The sequence below is a fragment of the Poecilia reticulata genome, chromosome 21 (assembly GCF_904066995.2).
Source record: "Poecilia reticulata chromosome 21, P_reticulata-male-v2, whole genome shotgun sequence".
In the NCBI taxonomy this organism is placed as follows: domain Eukaryota; kingdom Metazoa; phylum Chordata; class Actinopteri; order Cyprinodontiformes; family Poeciliidae; genus Poecilia; species Poecilia reticulata.
The window spans coordinates 4,822,035-4,844,679 of NC_088850.1; the positions used below are offsets into that span (position 1 = coordinate 4,822,035).

General features: G+C 37.8%; 1 protein-coding gene and 1 long non-coding RNA gene across 6 annotated transcripts in view; one reads left to right on the plus strand and one right to left on the minus strand.

The window, feature by feature from the left end:
- LOC103457265 (exostosin-1) overlaps positions 1–16,267 on the minus strand; it is a 224,779-nt gene extending 208,512 nt beyond the window's left edge. Inside the window, exons 1-3 of one of the 5 annotated variants that reach the window (XM_008397276.3) lie at positions 15,381–16,267; positions 14,204–14,487; positions 11,557–12,308 (exon numbers count right to left, since the gene is read on the minus strand). In XM_008397276.3, the coding sequence (XP_008395498.2) occupies positions 11,557–12,308; positions 14,204–14,482 (1,031 nt within the window). In that variant the 5' untranslated portion in view covers positions 14,483–14,487; positions 15,381–16,267. Of the gene's footprint in view, positions 1–11,556; positions 12,309–13,296; positions 13,591–14,203; positions 14,706–15,380 lie in introns of those variants that run through there. The other 4 variants (XM_008397275.3, XM_081602809.1, XM_008397278.3 and 1 more) reach the window with 4 other exon arrangements.
- Positions 13,629–14,007, plus strand: LOC145549844 (uncharacterized). Its single transcript, XR_014085690.1, has 2 exons — positions 13,629–13,716; positions 13,878–14,007. It is a non-coding gene; the product is annotated as an uncharacterized LOC145549844 (long non-coding RNA).
- Positions 16,268–22,645: the final 6,378 nt, after the last annotated feature.

Consider the following 22,645-nt stretch of genomic DNA (forward strand, 5'->3'; position numbering starts at 1 on the left):
AGTGTCAAGACAACATTCGTCACACTTTACGGCTCCAGCAGCAGCAGCCTGGACTGTTTACACAAAGCAATTTGGCTTCATGGATTCCTGTTGTTCGTGCCAAATTCTGGCCCACCATCTGCCGCTTCAGATGAAATCAAGATTTATCAGACCAGGCTGGATATTCCAGGCTTCCTCAAAGTTTCACAGAGCCTGAGAGATACCAGTCCTCCTTACTGCTGCTTTTAATTAACGTTTATCTAATTAGAGCTGAGGAAAGAGCTGTATATAAAAAGGTTTTTTTGCAATTTGTTTGGTATTTGGTTCTATAGGGAACAACATCATTGTCAAAACTAAAAAGAAGCACTATGTTAAAATAAACGTTTTTGAGCTTTACGTTATTTTATGACGTTATTCCCTAAGTAAAAACCAAGATGGTGGAGGGAGGCTGCAGGTGTTGAATATGTAGATGTGCATATTTGTATATAACCAAACATTAGTTTCTGAACTCTTCCCGAGTTAAAACATTAGTATTGTTGTGTCTAAATGAATATTAGCTTGTTCTCTGCATTATTTGAGCTCTGAAAGCTCTGCACCTTATTTATTTTACCATTTCTCCTTTTCTGCAAATAAATACTAAATTTCTGCTTGTAATATCAGAGACATGTTGTCAGTAGTTCATAGAATAAAAGAACAATGTTCATTCTAATCAAACATTTACATATAAAGAATAAAATCAGAAAAGCGGACCATTTTAAGTGGTCTCTTAATTTTTTAAGAGTCCATATATAGATTAGATTTCAATTGGTCTCTGTAGGTTATTTTTATTTATTTTTTTTTTATTTTATTTTATTTTTTTTTCCTCCTTTAGTTTTTTTCAGTTTTTCTTTCTTTTGCTTTTTGGAACGGGGATATCACATTTTTGTTCTTTGTCATGTCTGTTGGTTGGCTGTCCCGTTGAAAAGCAATAAAAAATAGAGCTAAAAAAACAAACGGTAACACTTTATTTAACAGGTGTGCATAAGACTGACATGGCACTGTCATAAACATGACATAACATCTGTAATGAACATGAAAGAGTCTTTATGAATGTTTATGACGGTTGTCATGACACTTTTAATGCAAAGTTGCTCTAAAGGTTTAATTAAAACTCCATTAAAAGTGCCATGATTTTGTAAATTATGATAATTTAATGCAAAGTTGGCATTTTTAATGGACTTTTAATGCAACTTTTAGAGAAACTTTGCATTAAAAGTGTCATTATTTACCGAATGACACTTCATGACAACCGTCATAAGCATTCATGAAGACTCCTTCATGTTCATAACAGATGTTATGTCATGTTTATGACAGTGTCATCCCTTCAAATAAAGTGTTACCAAACAAACTTTGATTCTTTCATGCAAGTTTGAAAGATCTTGTAATGTGCAAAACACCTTGGTGGACTTAGCTCCGCCTTCCGGACGCAGCTCCTCCTTGCAGCTGAAGTTTCCGACTCACATGCGGCGCCATTTCCACCAGGCGTTTTGCTCAGCAGAATGGTTGTCATGGAGACCAAAGGATTTCTCAAACACGCATGAAATAATGAAGGCCACATTCCTCATCCAGAGGGTCGCAAATGGCCCCCAGGCCACACTTTTACATCCCCGTCTTAGACAACCACATTTTGTTCATCAATCCACAAAAGAAACGATTCTCCATCGTTCTCCTCCTACATGAGACCAAAGCAGGACTGATTTCTAGAAGGCATCTTTCAATGCATCAGTTCAACAGTTGCAGCTCCTCTTCTGCTCTGCAAACGTTTTCACTCCACACTAACCGGGTAAGAACGTCTGCACACAGCTGCAGAGAAATGAGAAGTGAAAAGAAATTCAGCTCCTGTCTCTTCGAATCTCTTTCCAAACAAAAAGGGGCGAGGCGAAGCAAAGCGCGCTTCAGTGAGACAGCCGGGAAAACGACGCACTTCCTTCAGACAAAGCCGTGTTGTTTCTGACACAGAGCGTGTTGAATGTTTAATAATAAAAGGTGAATGTTTTGTTTTTTATCGTTTCCTACAAATAAAACTTTGTGAAATTTTAAATCTGCGTCCGTAACTCATATTTTTTATTTTACCACTGGAAGCCCTTCATCCAACTGCCGAAATTACATTTTCATGAATTATTTTACACATTTCAAGATTAATCAAATGAAACTGACGTGTTTAATTGTTAATTTTACCTTTTATCCTCCTGCTGACATGTGGTCAAGAATCCAAACTAATAATTTGAAAGATCAACACATTCTGGCACAACCGGCCCTTTAAGACCATTCATGATCTTGATTTGGTCCAAAATGAAAATGAGTTTGACTCCCTGGTGTAAACGGCTTAAACTGCAAATGTTGGCAACAAATTCAATGCAGATCGCCGTCCACTGCATCGACGCTTCCATTTCTTCCTGCCGTTTTCAGAGCCGTGACTGAAAAGTTGATCTAATCAATGCAACAAATGGACGAACTCAGCGTGCCGGAGTGAGATCCTCCCTGCGACCGCTTGGCCTTCGCTACATTAACTTCTTTTTCCCATAAACAGTGACAGAGAGTCGGCTAAAATAAATGCCAATCTATCTTTAGGTTTCACGCAGCAAGGAGAACCATTAACCTCCATTCATCTGCTGATTGGCCGCGGAGCCGGAGTCCAGCTGATCAATACAGCTTCCTTTTACCCTCCAGCAGCCTTGGAGGAAACCTTCAGCGTATTGATAAGTCCAGCTCCACTTTGCTCAAAAGTCCAGGGCAAAGTTTGAGGAAACAGATTTTACAGAATCTGCACTTCAGTGGGCAAGTATGAGGCCACAGTGGAGAGAAATTTATACTTTTTTACTGGAAGGAACGTCCAGCAGAGCCGAGACCAGAATGAACCGGTTTTATAGCAGAGAAGTTGGTGAGAAGCCATTTCAAACTGGGGCTTTAAGCATTAAAACAAATAGAAAATAATATTTAAGGACAGAAAACTTTGTCAATAACATAATTTCATTGCAGTGCCTCTATTAAGTAAGAAACACAGTGAAAAATCACACATGAACAACTTAAAAACATTAAATATGGATGGATTCTCATCTTACATTTGAAAATCATATTAAGCATCTATTTAAAATCTGTTTCTTTCATCTTCGTAATATCTAAAAAATTCGTCCATCTTTCTCTGATGCCGAAACTCTGGTCATGCCTTTGTCTCGACTACTGCAACTCTCTGCTCATTGGAAACCATAGAAAACATCTTCAGAAGCTTCAATACATTCAAAACAGCGCAGCCAGGATTCTATTGAGAGTCCGGAAATCTGCCCATATTACACCGATTCTGCATGATCTTCCTGTCACCTACAGAATTCAGTATTAAATCGCCCTCATTACCCATCCATCCATCCATCCATCCATTTTCTTTACACCCTTGTCCCTCAGTGGGGTCGGGAGGGTTGCTGGTGCCCATCTCCAGCTGACGTTCTGGGCGAGAGGTGGGGTCACCCTGGACAGGTTGCCAGTCTGTCGCAGGGCAACACAGAGACACACAGGACAAACAACACACACACACACACACACTCACACCTCAGGACAATTTAGACAAACCAATTAACCTGGCAGTCATGTTTTTGGACTGTGGGAGGAAACTGGAGTACCCAGAGAAAACCCACCATGCACAGGGAGAACATGGAGACTCCATGCAGAAAGACCGGGGCCGGAAATCGAACCCAGAACCTTCTTGCTGCAAGGCAACAGCTCTACCAACTGCGCCACTGTGCAGCCCGCCCTCATTACCCATCACTGTTTAAACAGAACCTCACCGGATTATCTGAAGGACCTTCTCATTCCACATTCATCCACCAGATCTCTACGATCACAAGCCTGCAGCTTCCTCCACCTTCCACCATCCAGATTAAGGACCATGGGAGATCGGGCATTCGCTGTGGCTGCCCCCCGTCTCTGGAACTCTCTCCCGGATTATTTGAGAGCTCTGCAACCACTGGTTCACTTCAAAAGAGGCTTAAAGACTTTTTTATTTAAGCAAGCCTACAATGCCTCCACATGATTTTTATGATGCTGATTTTATCTACGATTTTAGTTGCATTGTGTAGCACTTTGAGATTTTTTCTAATGAAAAGTGCGGTACAAATTAAATGTATTATTATTATTATTATTAAATAAAACATTGAATCAACCTCCAACCACTTCCTGTCTTCTTCTTCTTCTTCTTCTTGTTTTGCGCCAGTTGTTGACCACGTGAAAAAAGTGTTTTTATCCAAGTTTTACAAAATGACAAATGATTAATTGTTGCATTGTTTGGGAGTTTTTTGCTGGATTTCTCTCTTTTCCCAAAAAAAGGGGGCTTTATGGTTTATTTATTGCTGCCCAGGACTCGCTGTTTGAACACAGACTGCTACAGATTATTATTTTGTTGTCAACTGCAATTATTGGACAAACAAAGGAGATAAAAGTAAACAAACTCCAGAGAAAAACTTTCAGAAACTTGAGCATATTTTACTCAAGTTAGAGTAAAAAAGTATTTGGTAAAAAAGACAAGAACTGATCAATAATTTAATATTTAAAAACCATCAGATGGACAAAAACATGAAGTTAACTTTTGGTAACTTAAGCACCAAAACGAAAATGAAAATTAATGTGAACAATCAGGCAAAAGAAAAATGTTGAATATAAAACTATAAACAACAGGAAGTTTGTTTCTGGTGGGTTTTTTTTTTTTTTTGGTTAAAATAATTTTCCTCTTCATTCAGTGAAGTTACTCATAGTGGACATCTAGAAATTTTACTGAGAAAGAGCAATACTTAATAAAAAGTACATTTTAAGAAAAAGTTACTCAAGTAAGTAACTAATTACGAAACTCAGAAGGAAGATTATTGTTTTTCCTCAAGTCTCTTTTCCAGAACAGGCAGGTTCAGTTTTTTATTTCATTTTGCGGTGGTGCACAAAGTTTCCCTAAAGTCCAGATTCTGTCTTGCTCCCACTTCCTGGAAGTGGCAAAATGTTATTATTCATCCCAGTGCTGCTCATCATCACTTCCATCAAAGATGCACTCAAGCAGCAAAGCAGAAGAAGAAAAAAAATGAAACTTTTCCTGTGTTTGGTTTGAGTCGGGACTGGAGAGGCGGAGGATTCAGATAACGGAGAGAACTGTGGTGGAAAAGAAAGAGGGCAATAAAGGTGAGAGGAGGAGGAGGACGGAGAGAGTGAAAGGAAAGCGGGGAGCGACTTCTGATTTAGCAGAAAAATTCACAACAAGGCAGGAGAAGAAATAACTTCAGTTGCTTTTCATCAGCGGCGGCGGCGGCGCCCGCATGACCAGCGCTGACATTTACGTTAACGCAGCCAGGCACTTTTCTCCCGTCATACATATTGGATCCTGCAGCTGCCAAACATTCGCAGATGTGACAACAGCTGTGCTTGTTTTTATGCATCAAATTAAACCCACCGAACAGAGCGAGCGCGTTATAACTAATTCATTTAGCATCTACACTCGCTTTTTATGAAACAATTAGTGATGGAGGCACTTTTGCTGAATAATGGAGTGGCAGTGATCACTGGGTGTGAAATGTCTGTCCATCATCATTTTTCAAACATTAGAAACTAACAGAACCTCTTTTATACCTGCTGCGTGTTTTACAGACGTCAGGGCAAAGCGTGTCTTATTTCAAGTCGTTAACGTTTCTGCATTCAGCATTTGGTATTTTTCTTTTTTTAATTTGTAATTTAGTTACATTTGGACCTTAAAGATTTATTCTGTTATTTACAATATTTGTTTTTAAACAAAAAAAACCCAAAGATGTACGACAGCGATTAAACGGTTTTCTAGAACAGTAAGTTGTTTCTCTGGCATTAGCATTTATTTATATTTTAAAATATATTTTTTGAGTTTTTCCTAGCAAATTTGCAACGTTCCAAACTGAGAAAGTTTTGCTTTTTTTCTAGAAAATTTCTTAGATTAGTCTAAAATTTCTTTCTTTTTTCCTCAAATTTGCAACTTTCCAAACTCAGAAATTTCAGGGGTTTTTTCTAGGAAATTTCTGACACTAATCTCAATATTTATAATTTTTTCCAGCAAATGTTTCAGTTTTTTTTTTTTCATTTCTGAGATTAATCTGAGAATTTTTTTTTTTTAGCAAATTTGCAACTTTCCATGATCAGAAATTTACATGGTTTTTTTTCTACAAAATTTCAGAGACTAATCTTAAAATTTGGGATTTTTTTAAGCTAATTTTTGACTGTCCAGAAAACTTTTTATATTTTTGGGCAATATTTTTTTTCCTCCATCTACAATGGCCCTAGCATGTCGCCAAAGATACGATCAATTCACTCCATTTTAAAGTATTATGCACCAGCATACTTTGGTTTGTACGGAAAGAAAGCTGTGCCACGTTTGCATTTGTAAATAGTGTAAAAGAAACTAGAATTACTTTAATTAGGAGTAAGGAAGTTAATCTCCATTTTTACTACGAGTATCAACATGAAAGTCGTGGGAGTGATTTGAATAAAACATTCTTCTGCTGCTTCCCGAGTCGAGTTCACAGGCTGGGATATTAAACAGTCTTTGGAGGAGCAGTTCTGCACGGCAAAGCTCTAATTGGCTAAGCCGACTGTTATCTACGTACAGTTAAACAGCTTGAATCCGAGCCAGCGCGGCTCAGAGGGAGGCCAGATCCATATCTATCCCCTTCATTCACAGCTTAATTCAATTGGAGGGCAATTATCGACCGCCCCGAGGCTCCAAGATCCCCGTCGGTTTCAGTTCTCATCAGGGAGCTTCGCTGTGCAGGATCCCCCGGCTCAACCCCCCGAAAGCTGAGGCTGATGTTTGTGTCGACGACCGGCGTGTAAAACAGAAAGCAAACAAGCGGGAAGGATCCGTCTGCAGCAACCCGCCGATTCAAAAGGAGCGCAGCAGAGTTTGCTTTGCAGAAAGAAAAAAGTCCAGCATGTTTGTCTCATGCAAATATTCTGAGCGGGACATTTTCATTTACGGTGCGTTTTTAAAAACAGATAAATACCAACCCAGAGCACTGTAAAACAGAAACAGAAATATTACATGTTTTGTTAGTTATTTGAACACAAATAGATTTTTTAAGATAATCTTGATTCTACTTATTTTACATTACGAGTGTTTAAATGTTTTGCTTTCACATGTTATGAGGGGAAGTAACAGTTTCTCTGTCGCCACTGATGGACTCCTTTAACTTATTCATTTCTGGTTCCTCACCGTCATTGGATTTCCCTCTGAACATGTGTGAGAAATGAGATTACAAATATTTACAGAGAAAACAGTCACACCTAAAAACTAAAACCCAAATAAACTTCTTTTGAGCCAACTCAGCCATTATTTTACCTTTAAAAGCTTGTTTTGCATTTTGGTCACTTCTGATACCGATACCGATATTAGTATCGACCAATCCGATACTGAAAAACAGCTGAATTAAAACATTTCTGTTCTTAAAACACAGACTACGGCTGCTGTAAACGATCGAGTATTCTATTGATTATTTTTACAATTAAATCCAGTAATCGGATAAAAAATTTGATGAAGTAAAATATTGTTAAATTCTACCATAACAGCAGTATTAATACTGGATATCAACACCGTCTCAATTTTTCATGTTTGAGCTTCCCTAACTTTTACTTTTCTGTAGTTTAGAAAATTAACCTGTATCAATAACAGCTCACTTTTTAAGTTAACCGCATATAAAAATATTAAATTATATTCAATTTAATAGTAAAGCAGGAAGCTCACAAAAACACTTCTCTATAAAAAATGTCTATAAATCAGTTTTTAGTTTATATATTCATCTTCAGTCGTAGAGGAACTCTCACTATGTTCTCCACAACGCACTCCGCCACACATTCACTCTGGCGGTAGCAGCGGGCGGCTAGAAACGTCCCGTATTCTCAAACCCAAAACTTGACAGGTGAGCTCCGTACTCCAGGCATCACGCCAGAAAATTTAAGGATGACCCCATGAAAAGCGACAAAAACCTGGACATTATCATCAATCAGTAAAATCCCCCAGACTAAACTTAAAAATTGGACTTTATTTGCTAGCACTTAGCACTTAGCAACAACTCTCATAGGCGGAAGTGAGAGCGCTGCGCAACATAAATAATCACCCAGCCGGAACACAATGCGCTAAATAATAAAATGTAATTTAACGAAGCTTCGAGGCAGGAAATCCAGGTACTCGAATCATTCGATATTACAAATTACAAATGTATTTTGTAGCTCTGCACCAATGCAGCACATTTAAATATCTCAATAGCTTCACACAGTTTTAATTTGTTCAATTAGGAGAATAACAGCCAATGTAAAATAAATAAACAATAAAGAAAGTGAAACTAGGTTAACTACCTGAAGACATGCAAAAAAATAAACTGCCAACAAACCAAATGGCTCATAAAGTGCAATAAGGAATTCTAAATATAATGTAAAATAAATAATAAAGCAAGTTCCCACTCAGAGCACAAAATATACTGAATAGATCTGCTCTTAAGGGTCAGAAACATTGTTTTTAAATGTCAGAACTGATACAGGTAATATCAGAAGCAGCTTTTCAGCAGCTTCTCTCTCACACAGTGTGACGTCACCTCTGATCCCAGTTTGTAAATCTAACTGCACAGCAGGAAGGTTAGAAACTATACTTTAATGTTTTTAATTATTTATTCACAATCGGGTAAAATTAGGAATTGAGATTTGAAATAAAATAAAATCTTTGGCTGGTCCATATCTAGTTCAAATAGAAATGAGCTACAGGTTGAAACTGATGGTATTTAATATTAGACTGAAGACAAATAATTAATAGACTGTTTAATTCATAGTGCAGCCTCTTAAGCACTTTTCTATCCATTCATCTTTTATTATCTTGCTTTATTCAGCAGATAGTAGACAATGAATCATTAATGCTTCTATAATGTGATGTTTTAAAGCAAGAATTTCCACATTTATATTTTTTCTCCAGTACATAAATTGTTTTGTTGGTCATTAAAATTCTTTTTTGTGCACTAAAAGAACAACATGTCTGTTTATGCAGCTGATTTAATGTCCAGAAGTTTATCAAACATAAACCTGATGTTTTCCTTGTTTCTTCTTCTTCTGAAATCGTTGTGCAGGAGAGTTTAGCCTCCTCTGCAGAGACGCTGCAGCTCAGCATGTTGAGGAAGTCATTGTTCAGAGACAAACGTAACTGTGTCGCTGCGATTACCGTCACTGCACTTCCCAGAATACACTGCAGTCCATTAGCAGCGGGACACGCAGATTTTTCATTTTGCTGCGTTGGCTTCGTACGGCAACACATTAAGTTAGAAATAAACGGTGCCTACAGACCAGCTGCTGACACCATGTATGCAGGCTGGGACAAATAAGACAGAAGTGGACTTGGAGCCCCGTCCTGCATCACCACGAGTCACACGGCGAAGACCAGCCGCACAGAACAGTTTACCAGAGTTTCTGCTGCAGCTCAGGTGCAAAGTTTGATCCAAACAGCATTTTACCCGTCTGGTATTAAAACCTCATCAAACAAAAACTGGGAAACAACAGAAAGAGAGAGAAAGAGAAACACAGAGCTAGACGGACAGACCGACTTTATGTGGCAACTTTGGAAAAGTAAAACCGCTGATCTATGTCCTAGATCTACGTCCTACGATGGAGTATTAGGGCCAGACTGAGAAAAAATTATAAGATTATCAGAATAAAGTTGTATTATTACGAGAATAAAGTCGAAACAACACAAATGTGGTAATAATATGGAAATAAAGTCATAATATTTCAAGAATAAAGTCATAATATTATGAGGATGAAGCCATAATAATATGAGAATAAAGTCGAAGCAATACAATAAAGTCGTAATAATGAGAATAGAGTCACGAAATTTCAAGAATAGTCATAAAATGATGAGAATAAAGTTGAAATAATGCAAAGGTAAATAATGATAATGAGAAAAAAGTCAGCGCGAGAATAAAGTCATAACATTACAAGAAATCATATGAAAATAAAGTCAATAATACAAGAAGTCATAATAATGAGAAGTCATAATATTTCAAGAATAGACATTACTTTATTCTGGTAATATTGACTTTATTCTCTTTTATTAGCGTGGTTCTAATACTCCAAACATATGAAATGGAATAAATCACAATATCAATATTTTAAAAAAACACAACAAGTAGAAACTGTTTGCTTCCCTCAAGTTTTTGCAACCAGACGGATTTTTTTTCTTTAAGTCAAAATATTCATGTGAAGACTGGTGGACAAACATCTAGAGTGGAAACCAGAGAAAAGCAGCTTTACATCCAGCAGTTCTGCCTCTTTAGCTGCAGCTGGAGGTTTGCAAACCAAACCTCTCTTCTGAACCTGGGATGTTTTTCCTCTCCACTAACTCAGCTGGTTGAGAGAAACCAACAAAGCTTTCCGTCTTTCAGGATTCGCTTCCACTCTCCTGCTGCTTCATATCCGTCAAATACACGCAAACACTTTACAGAAAACAGCACAAATGCTTGTACATCTGTGTTGCATTTTGTCTCAGAGAGGCACAGCAACAATAAAACTCAACTCCCATGACGACTGCCAGCGCTCTGCATGAAAACAGCCGCCTGCTTTCTCTCAGCAAAGCTTCACAAGCAGCAGCCATCCCAAACTCTCTGAAGGAAGAGTTCACAACTCAGAAAATGGATATAGATCCACAGCTTTTACCAGCACAAAGACAATAACACTGAATTTTAGGTGTAAAGATGCAAAATTCACTGCATTTACACTGTTAGGCAATAGCGATGACAAAACTACAAAAGAGGATTAGAATAACTGTAACAAGACAGAAGAAATGTTGACTTTATTTCAGAAGATCTCAGAGAAAAAGTCAGAATTCTCAGACAAAATGTCAAATTTCTGAAATTGTCAAAATTCTGAGATTAATGTCAGAATTCTGAGACAAATTGTCAAAATTCTGAAATTAATGTCAGAGACAAAATGTCAAAATTCTGAAATTAATGTCAGAATTCTGAGATAAAATGTCAAAATTCTGAGACAAATTGTCAAAATTCTGAGACAGATTGTCAAAATTCTGAAATTAATGTCAGAATTCTGAGACAAAATGTCAAAATTCTTGACAAATTATCAAAATCCTGAGACAAAATGTCAAAATTCTCAGAGAAAAAGTCAGAATTCTCAGACAAAATGTCAAATTTCTGAAATTGTCAAAATTCTGAGATTAATGTCAGAATTCTGAGACAAATTGTCAAAATTCTGAAATTAATGTCAGAGACAAAATGTCAAAATTCTAAGGAAGATGTTTAAATTCTGATGTTACAGACAACAGACAGGATTCTTTTTTTTTTTTTTTGTAGTGCCCATAATCTTCTTCCACACAAAACTGCTACAGCAGCTAAAGTACAGCTTGGTTTTCTTTGTTTCAGAAAATGAAGAATCAAATTTCAAAATGAGAAGAATAACACGGTGAAAACCAATCAGAGTGACAGCACCATTCAAGAGCTCGGATGTTTGGTATGAATGAATCGCAAAAGGAGGAGAAGAGGCTAATAAAGTTGTCCTTACTTTGAGTAGTCTTCGTTGTCTCGGTCGCAGCGGGAGTCTTTGTGTTTCTCCCAGTCTTTGCCATGTTTGCATGTGGTCAGCAGGATAATATCTTCCCCGTTGTGGATGTGATAGAGCGCGTTTCTCGTCTCTGAGCCAATGCCGGTCAGGTAGCGCTTCCCTTTAAAAACCAGCTGGTACTTCCTGGAGGGCGAGGCGTCGCTCAGTGCCAGATAACCGGCTGACCCTCCTTTCAGAGGGTGATCTTTGGAGAACAGCGGGATGGAGATGTCAAAGTTCGGCCTAAAGTTGGCCACATCGGCACTGGCCTTGGCCAGCATGGACTGGCCCACTTCGAACCCCAGATCCTCCGTGTAGTCCGGCCAGGTGCCGGAGTACAGGTTGAATATGAGGTGGTTCCGGCCGTCGTTCCACGTTGGCAGGCTGTGGATGCGGGCCCTGACGTTCTGGACGTACTGAGCCGAGAGCTGGTCCCTGTCCAGCGTGTCCACGGCCAGAACGAAGAGGCAGGCCCGGGAGGGGTCCGCCGTGTGGAACCGAGACTCCCGGATGGACGACAGGATCTTCTGGTAGGTCTCTGAGACCTCGTCGCCTCTCTGCGGGGGGTAGATGTAAACCCCGAAACCCGACTGGCAGCGCGAAAAGTCAAAACAGGTTTCCATGCGGCAGCGCTTGTTCTTGTAGATGTTGTCTCGGATCGCCCGTCGTTCATGGGGCGAGGTGTGCTGGTGGTGCAGCTGAGGGCTGTCCTCCTGCAAGGAAAACACAGTCTACATCAAACTCAATTTATTATCCCAAAGGGGCAAATACTAAAATACTACAGCAGTTGATCAGAACATCCATACAGCTCACAATACAATCACACTTTGCTTGAAGGGGTGAAAGGATGAAAATCATCACTGGTTTTATGAATGCTGTACAGCTCTTTGGTGCAGTTAGTACCCGATTTAAAGTGTTTATAAGACTGACATGAACATGAAGGAGTCTTCATTAATGTTTGTGACTGTTGTCATGAAGTGTTATTCAGTAAAGAAAGACACTTTTACTGCAAAGGTGACGCTTTTAAGCAACTTCTAATGCAACTTTTCATTAAAAGTGTCATTATTTGGACTTAGACTTATTTTATTGTCATTCCACAAAGACATGACAGTGAAATTGGCAACGAAATGTCAATTACTGACTGATGCAAAGCTGACATTTTTAATGCACCTTTTAAAGCAAATATTAATGCAACTTTGCATTAAAATCTCATCGTCATTCCACCATGAGCATGAGGAAGACGCGCAAACCTCCGACAAACAAACAATGTTATAATGGCAGAGGTAGTGGAACTGAATGTGTTGCACCAGACATTTTTTGAGTCATTTTTCTCTTATCAGCCGACATTAAGGCAAAAGCAACAAGCAAGAAGCAAGAAAATTATCCAATGAGTTTTACATCAGATTTGCGGGAAACAACGGAGAGATAAAGGTCAAAACCCAAGCCAGGGGAAGAATATGGAGCAGAAAGCCTCATTGGTTGTCAGAGAGAAGCTGCGTCTGACGCATTTTTCACGTACAAAACAGGTGAATTATGACTTAAATAACACCAGCTTGAGAAAATCTCCTTGAGGAAAATGCCTAAAAATAAACATTAGCATAAAAAAGTGTTTAAATGTAAATACTGTAGTTACTGGAGTCTGTTTTCATGCTGCCATAGAGCTAACATTGGAATTTACACACATAAAATCAAGATAAATACCTTCACTTATTGATCTTTGATTTTACTATCAATAAGTGTCGTTATGAGAAAAAAGCAGGATGCTTACTACCAGATACCTTGAACATGCGGTAGTTGTCAGTTTCATGCAACCGGACATGACGTCAGCTGCAGGCTTTAAACCATCTCTTGTGATATTCAAGACTCAAGTTTGAGTTTTGGAAATTTAAAAAATTGCTTTCCGCTCTCTGAACGTTCTGGGTAACGGAAGTCGGGACTCTAGGTTACCCCACTGACGTTCTTTGACCAGAATTTCTAACTATTTTCCACGAAATCTCTGACCGCAGCGTGTTAGCAAAGCGGGTAATGCTAACGGAAGTTCAGTTCCTCCAGATAAGGGGCGTGTACTTCGGGACAAAACGCGACCGCTGATTGGTCAGTTGCCCCTCGAATGATTGGCAGGTGGAGTGAATTTACTTATTGGAAATACGGCAATTTGGAAAAATACTCCGATTTTTTATTTGTTTTTTAGTCTTAGCGCTAGAATACGGAGTATGTATTTATTTATTGTTGTTTATTTCTCAAAACTGCAATAAAAACGCATTTTCTTTTTTGCGTCATAGGGGTCACATGACCAACACCCGGATGTTGTCACTGGTGCAAACCACGAAGAAGAAGACGACAGGAAGTAGCTGGAGGATGACGTTGTTGCATGTTTTAGTGACTTAAAACATAAACAAGTTAACAAACTTATTCACGTCTGATTTTAACTGCACTTCTTAAAAACCGTAATTGCGAACTTGTATTTTTTTTCTTTTGCTTTTCAACATTAGCAGAATATTGAAATTTGTAATGAAATGCAGCTAATGTTTAGCAGGTTATTTTTAATCTGCCTCGTTTTAGTCTTTAATTTCATATATAAGGGCCAAACTTCTCCCCTCTCCCCCACCTCCTGCTCTCCTCCCTCCAGGTACGGGTCCAGCGGCTCGGTCAGCTCCGGCCACCGTCGCGCCGGTCTGGACGGGAGTCTCTGGGGCAGCGGCCGCGGCTGATAGACGTCTTTCCTCTGGTAGTAGTAGTACTGGTAGTCCTGCTGGTGGTACTGGTGAATCTGGGGATAATGGTATGGCTGCTGCTGGAACTCCCCAATCTGCAGACCCCACAGGTAGATGAGGAAGAGTAGACCGGCCACCACAGACACAAGCAGGTACCGCTTCTTGGCCTGCATGTGTGCTACGGGATGAAGGAGGAGGAGGAGGTCTCGGGTTGGGGAGGGAGGGAGGAAGAGAGGGATGAACGGAGGAGTTATGGAGGAGGAGGTGGTGAGTTGGGGAAAGAGGAAGGGAAAAGACAAAGATGAGTAACAAGGAAAAATGATAACAAGAGGAGGGGAGGAAGCAGGGAGGCAGGTCTCTATCCGCAGCTCAGCATTTTGGGATTTTTGTTGGATACTGAAAGAAAAAGAAAAACTGAAACATTAATCAGGTTTTCAGTTACTAATCAGTTATTTTTACAAGTTAATGCAAAGAGACACACCTTCTTTTCATTTAAAAACAACCAACAAATAATCAAGTTTATCCGAATAAATTAATCCAGTTAAACTTCATTTGATGACATGGGGAAATGAATTTGTTTTTAAGAGCTGGGGCTCCATTCTTCACAGCAGATTCAAAGGAACTTTGTGTGAAATTTCAAAACACATTAAACAATGCATATTTTTCATATTGATGTAGAGAAATGGCGTAAAAGAAAAATAAACAAATGACAATAGTTTTTAAAAAATTAATCAACATTCAAAAAAATCTAGAGGCAAAAATAAATACTGTGAGTAGAAATGAATGTAATAAATATAGAACAAAAAAAATAAAAATAGACCCTTGGATCAGTTATTACCGATAAAAATAATTTTAAAAAAATCATCCTATATTTTTGTTTATTTGTTAATATTTCTATATAAGGTTTATTTCTTCTTTAGATACTTAATATCTTTTTTATTTTGACCATGTTAGTGTGAGCTTAAATATATATATATTAGTGTGGTTAACCTTAATCCTCCAATTTAGAGTGCAAGCTTCATACTTGTGTTACTTTTGCGTCAGTTTCTATGGAGATGAAGGTGAACTTACCTGGTTAAGTGAAACTGTTCTGGTTCCGGGATGGATCTGGGTGTGCGCTGCTCTCCCCTCCAGCCTGAGCAGGGCTCCACAGTTTGGGAACATCCTCCATTAACAAACTGGATTACAGATCCATGCACGCGCCGTCTGAGCCTTAAGAAACCCACGTGCGGGAGCGCATCACTGCGCAAAGTGTGCGCCAAGAAACCAAATCCGGAGAGCCGCCTCCATCCTCCGCCACAAACTTTTCCCGACCGGAACGAGCCGCTGAGCGCCGCTCATGCGTCCCCCGCCTGCAGGCGCAGCTCGGTCTGAAAGCAGCATCCATCCAGAATGAATTCACCTCCAATCAGCGTCTCTCCCATCCCCTCCTCCCAGGAAAAAACACCAGTAAACTTTGGATGGGCGCTCCTCCACCTGTGCGCTGCGCTCACATCGAGAATTACGCAGAAATCACCGCTTCAGGTGAGTTAAGAAACGCAATCAGCGGTAAAAAAAAAAAAAAAAAAATCCCGCTACAGGCGCGACTGAACGGCGGCGATAAATCAGATAAACACCTGCAGTGTTTACCCGGGTTCTTCTGGGCTGCTCCCTGTCGAGCAGCAGGTTCCGGCGTTCCTTCACGTTTCCATGCTGAGATCCAGAGCTGGACGTGCTGCAGCAGCAGCAGCAGCAGCGCAGATAAGCCAGGCGGCAGCAGCTGCTGCAGCATCAGGCTGCATGCGGGGATCGGAGCGCAGCATGCACGTCCCGTCTGGTGGCTCTGATAAGGAACCGGAGCTCACCGTTCACCACACCGGCTCCGATCGCTCAGGTTCAACAGGAAGTCCGAGTTTAATACAAGAAATAAATAACACAACCATCAGAAACGGGTTTTTTTCCCCTTATTGCTTCACTTATTTATCTAAATTCTAAAAAAATGTGCTTCTAAATTAGCTGTAACACAAAACAAATTGATCTAATTTTCTTATTTTGTATGTTTTTCTATTTTAATATCTTTGATATAGATTTTAGAAAATCAATTTTCCTGACGTGTTCAGATCAATTAGGCAGCAGCAAAGTTTGTGCAATCAGATTTAATCTAAATGTAATTTATTGGATTTTTCTGCTGAAAATGTTTTACAGTTTGTTTGGTTTTCATTTGGTTTCACATTTCAGTTGTTAAACCCATCATCATCTGAAACATCTGAATATATTCAATTAATTTCAGGGAACGTTCATCAATGATCATGATCCGACTGTTGTTGCATCAAACAGCGCCATCTTGTGGCAACAGTTTTGTTTTCTTTTATGAGTCTGAAGAAGATCCTGTTTTCAGAATTAGAACTTTAAAGGTTTAATGTTAAATCTAATTTTTCAGAAATACGTCTTAAAGCGGTTATGAATTTATGAAAAACTTTAACAAGTTCACGTCTTTCTCTCTTATAAAAACATATTTACAAAAAACTTACTTTTCTTCTGACTTTATATTTAAAATATCTTCATAAAGACTTTATTGTTTTCACAAACTAACAAAGATGATTTTGAATTTCTGGGCTGTGAACCCAAAATGTTTCTGTTTTGATCCCTTTTCCTCTGATTGATCATTTTACCTTGTAAAACTTTAATCTGCCATCCTGAAAAAATTGCTGCTCATCAACGATTTGCTCCAGTTGCTTAGAAAAGTTGTTCCTGTGATGTTATTATTATCCCGTTTTTTATTTACGGCAGGGATTTTAGGGGAAACTTTCAGAGGAAAACCTGCTTCACCGTCTCTAAACTGCATTTTATTATCATTTTTGTCCCAAACAATCTAACTGAAAACCAATTTGAGGAAATAACTTCTTAATATTCAGGTATTTCCTACACTGTAAAACATGCGAGCCACATTTCAGTTGTGATTTCTATCTTCTGCTCTTTAAGTCAAATAAATTTAGCCAGTTTTAGATTTTGAACCTAAATGTGAGTTTGTGAAAGATAAACCTACAGCAGTAAGTTAATTTTGTCAAACCTCCAGGAGTTTTTAGTTTAGCACTTAAAAAACTGAAAGAAGAAAAAGACAGGAGTGTGAACTATTTCCCAGAATGCTTAGCGGATGTTTTGTCTCCTGACGTGGAAGTGCGTTATGTTGATCTGCAGTTCTGTTCACACTAAATGTTTTTGAGCTGAATTGAATCAAATTTATTATCAGATCAGACATTTTGTTTTTGCAGTTTGAAATAAAAATCTAAATTATTCTAAAGTAAAATAAGTTTTTATTTTAACTTCATATTGAGAGTGAAATAATAGAGAAATGTGACTCTTTAACTATGAAGGCTTTTTATTGTGAAGTAATTATTTGGTTTAAATTGCAGCATTAAGCTAAAACTCACAATTCAAGATTAATGAACTTAAAAAACAATGTTTAGACGACTTGTCTCTTGTTGTTAAATTGATTTCATGAACTTTAATTTCTGAGTTAAAACCAAAACAATTTTCTCGATGACTTAAATTGCATTTTCAAGTTAAAACACCATCAAATGTTTTACAGTGTATTGAATTTAACGTTTCTCTTGCAAAAAATGTTGAGTTTTTTGGACACCAAGCCGACATTTAAAACCAGCTGCCTCATGCATGAAGGCAACGTCATGCCTGGATTATAAAGTTCATTTTCATAACTGTTCTCTACAAATGACCTCCATTAAAGCTGAGCAGTTATGGGGATAAATCCAGCTGTAAGAGAAAAGAAGCATCATCTGTAATGTAGGCGGCTTATTTCTGCAACTTCTGCAAAAACAACAAAAAAAACACTTTTGAGTTCTGAACCACATTAAAGGATCAACCTGCCAATCTCTAGAAATGCCTCTCCAGTGCAGTTTTCTCGCTCCTTCTCACAGATAAAGATGCTTGTCAAATATTTTCGAAGTGCCTTGAGCAATCTTCACGCAGCGCATCAATATTAATCAGCTCAGCTTCGGATGCTCTGAACAAAGTGATGACAAAGACGCTCATGCAAAACGTAAAGCAGAGCACTTCTGGTTTCACAGCTTCTCTCTTATTTTTAACCGAAATTTCAGCATTCAAGGTTTTAAAAAAGTAATGGAAGTGTCTTTTTTTAACCCATTCCGCCTCACGTCAGTCGGTAAAAGTGGTCAAGTGCCTCCTGGTCCAGCTCCTTGTCATTCACGTTGAGGGTTAATTTAGCATCTCTAATTAACTCAAGCCGCGCGCCAGGCTCAGTGAGGAAACCTGACAAGAAGAGCAGAGAAACGATCCGACGTTTACAAAAATCAATCCTGCAGAAATTACAGTCTGATATTAATTAAATTTGCTGTTTTGTCTGTTTGCTATTACACTCTAAAAAGAAAAAGTTGAACCAACTTAATTGAATTGCTTCTATGGGCTACAAGCAATTCAATGAAGTTTATCCAACTTATAATTAAGTTTAACCAATTCCATATATTCTAATCATCCAACTCAATTTGTTAATTTTTTTAACAAATTTATTAAGTATGTTTAAGATAACAGATTTAAGTCAGTCTTACTCAAATCATTGAACTTACACAGCACTTTTCCAGTCAAAGCCCTTCACATTAGAGTCACAGTCACACACCAACATCCATATCAGCAGGAGGGAGCTGGAATTGAACCTACAACCTTCCGATCACAAGACGACGACTCCACCCACAGAGCCACAGTCACTTTCTGGGGAATCTGTCCTGGTCAGCTTGAGTCATGGTCAGACGTGGGATACAAATATGGAACTTAATTATTTCAAGTAAAGTCAAAGCAAAAAGGTCCTTTAAGGAAAAGATTTGTGACTTTTAAATTAGAGTATATTTAGAGGACACTGTAAAAAGAGTTTTCCAAAATATTTAGTTTGGAGCTACTTAAAAGTTTGAGTTGACTTTCTGTAGAATTAAGACAAACAGATTTTAAATGTTTATTAGAAGAAAATAAATGATTTGAGTAAGAGTGACTTGAATCTGTTATCTTAAACATACTTAATACATTTGTTAAATAAAATTAACAAATTGAGTTGGATTATTAGAATATATTGAATTGGTTAAACTTAATAAATTAAGTTGGATAAACTTAATTTGAATTGCTTGTTACCTATGGAAGCAATTCAATTAAGTTGGTTCAACTATTTTCTTTTTAGAGTGTAAGTTTTGAGTTAAATGAACACAAAAAAGTAAGTTGGCATAGAAAAAGCAAAGGAATTAAGTAAAATTAATGTAAATAAGTCCATAAGATGAACTTCAGCCCAAAAACACTTTTTAGAGTTTTCTTTCTCGTTCTCAAAATTCTCAACTGTTCATAAAAATAACCTCTCAGGAAAATATGTGAATAATGTGAATAGCACTTTTATAAATCGCTGAAACACTTTTTTTTTTTCCTGTCGCTGAGCGCACTTTGGTGTGACAGCAGATGACAGCTGCAAAACAAAAAGCTAAAATTACAAACACATGATTTAGACGACATGTTTTATCCTGATCCCTTAAGTTAAGCTGGCTGTGAACATTTTGTTTTATTTCTTTATTTTTTACGTCTCGTTGCATTACAAACCTCCACATGTTTTACTGGAATTTCATGTCTGGTTTGCATTTTTATTCCCTTGATTTTATTTAGTGGTATTCTGATATCACTTATTAACTTTAAAAGTCCCCAACTATTATATTAAATATTCAACATGCGCTTAATTTAATCTCAGTTTATGTCCAGCTGCTCTCTCAAGTTTTGTTCAAAACATTAGTGAATAAAATGTATCATGGAAACCGGATAACTGTTCAGTTCAGAGCAGAATCGGGTTGTAAAACAAAATCACAAGTAGTGCTGAGATTATTAACCGCAATTAAATCGATTATTAAAATAATCGTCAACTGATTTTCTAATCGATTAATCGTTAAATGGAGTTTACAGACTCAAAAAAAGGACAAGTTGTTGAAAGAATAACATTCTCAAAGCAGTAAAACAGACAAAAATGTTCAAAAAGTATGTCGATTTTACATTTAAGATAAAAAAAAAAAACAACATATTTTCTGTACCCAGAACTCGTCAAGTGGCAGTTTTAGTTTCTCCCAGCTCGAAATCTTTTTAAGCACTTTTTTCTATCCAATTATTAATTAATTCGGAGAATAATCAACAAATCAGCCCTAAACTGTGTTTTTAGCTGCAGATGCTACAAATGATCTGAAATTCACCAAAGAAATTCTGTTATTGCAATAAAAGGTTGTTTTTTTTTTAATCTGGAAATTGAATTGATTGTTTAGATGTTTTAATAAATTTCTAATATTGAGTAAAAATGTCTGAATAAAAAATATCAATCATCTTAAAATGGAATAAGTTTCGCACAACTGCAAACCTTCATGAAGATGCTCAACTTAAACTGACGGGAAACCAGAGAAATCTGCCGGAAACAAACAAAAACGAAGGTCATTGTTGATGAAAAATACTTTTTATGAGTCTCATCTGCAGAACTTGAACTTTATGCGAAGTTCTATATGCTTTACAAAATCGTTAATATCGCCTCACTTGGGAAAACATGGTGGTGGTCGTGGCATGCTGTGGGAAAGTTTTTATTAAAGCAGCCACAAAAAGACAAAAAAAGATGGCGGCTCCCGTTCAATGAACCAAAATACAGTCAGAGGAATATATAAGTTTATCATGTCTTATGGGTGGCCTAGTCAAATCCCAAACTTTAATTGAACAGTAAATCAGAATATAAATGTCTTGCACAGTTTTCTTAATTTGTAAAAAAGTAAACAAACCTCTGAGATCATCACAGAATAGCTGGATTCTGTTCACTGAAAGATTTTATTTAGAGGCATCAGAGTGAAATTTTCCTTTTACTTCATAATTACCTCAAATTAAATATGCTGAAGTTTGCAGTTTTAACATGGCAGAATATAAAAATACAAAGCTGCTGTTTGGTTTTTATTCTGTGCATTTCACCACACAGTGACTGAATTTAGTTTGTTTCTTTTTAAACTTGTGGCCTCGATTCTCTTCAGCCGCTGCACTTTTCTGTGTTTCTCTTGTTCTGCTGCCAGAACCGGAGCGTCTGCAGGAACTGGGAGCAGAATAAATCCTGGATCTCACACAGTCGGGGGACAGGAAACCAATAAAGGTTTGGATTTATCAGAGCTCTTGAAAAAACAATGCGTCAGAAGGCGCCTCATCTCAAATCAGCAGCAGAGCGGTCCTGTAAATCTTTCAATGTTTAATCTAAAACTGTGGCAGATATAAAAACTAGCAGCGTCTCTGAAGAGAGCAGCTTTTTCTCCCTCTCTCTCTAATTTACTGGAGCTGTGATAACTCTGAGGGATTCGCTGCTGTCGATGGGTTCACGCTCCATTAGGGGTTGATAAATCTGAGAGGGTCGTGTTGGTGTTAACGGAGCGGCACAGAGAGCCAACTTTGATCTGTTTCCAGTCTCACTTCATCGCTTCACTCACTCCATCCACTTCTTCATCTTTGCTATTAATCCTGAAAACCTCGGCAACCGGAGTGAAGAAGTCTCTTTTCTTGTGCTGCGCCAGAATCATGCATGGCAAGAAAGTGATGCAGATTTTTCTAGAAAACGATTTTAATGAATCCAATTCCTAACTTTAAAGAAGTTTAGAAAAAAAGTCCAAGAAATGTATCTGTTTTCTGTTGTTCTTACAAGTGGTCCCCAAAATATGGCCCGTGGGCCAGATCCAGCCCCTGAACAATACCAGAGAGCATCCTTAATTTTTTTTCATATATTGTATTTTTCGGTTTATATGTGGCTTTTTCTTCAACTTTAGCAGGAAGTGTGTCCTGTAAACTGTGGATGTTTTTGTTTTGCATGGCACATTACTGCCATCTTTTGGACTTTTATATTATTTAATCAGTACGGTTGCTAACGGTTGCTAGCAGTGGAGCAGATGTTTGTTATGAATTCCGCATTCCAGGTTGATTTCTTTGAAGCAATGCAAAGCTTATACTTCAAAACGAGCCTTTATGTTAATAAATGAGGAAATCATATGTTAGCTATGTTCCCTCAATGGAATATATACTAGTCAGTCCCAGTGACTAGTATGGCGATAAATGAATGTTTTTAATGTCAGGAATATGAGTCGTTGTTTCTCAATTTTTGGACATTTTCTGAGTTTCAAAAGTCAAAAATTGTGGATTTTTGAAACTCAGAAATTTCCTTATTTTATTTCAGAATTTTTCCACCAAATTTTAAACATTTAAAATTCAGAAATTTCCTTTTTTAGAATTTGTGGTTAATCTAAAAATTTCTGAGGTTTTCTAGCAAACTTCCCATTTTTAAAAATCAGAAATTTTCT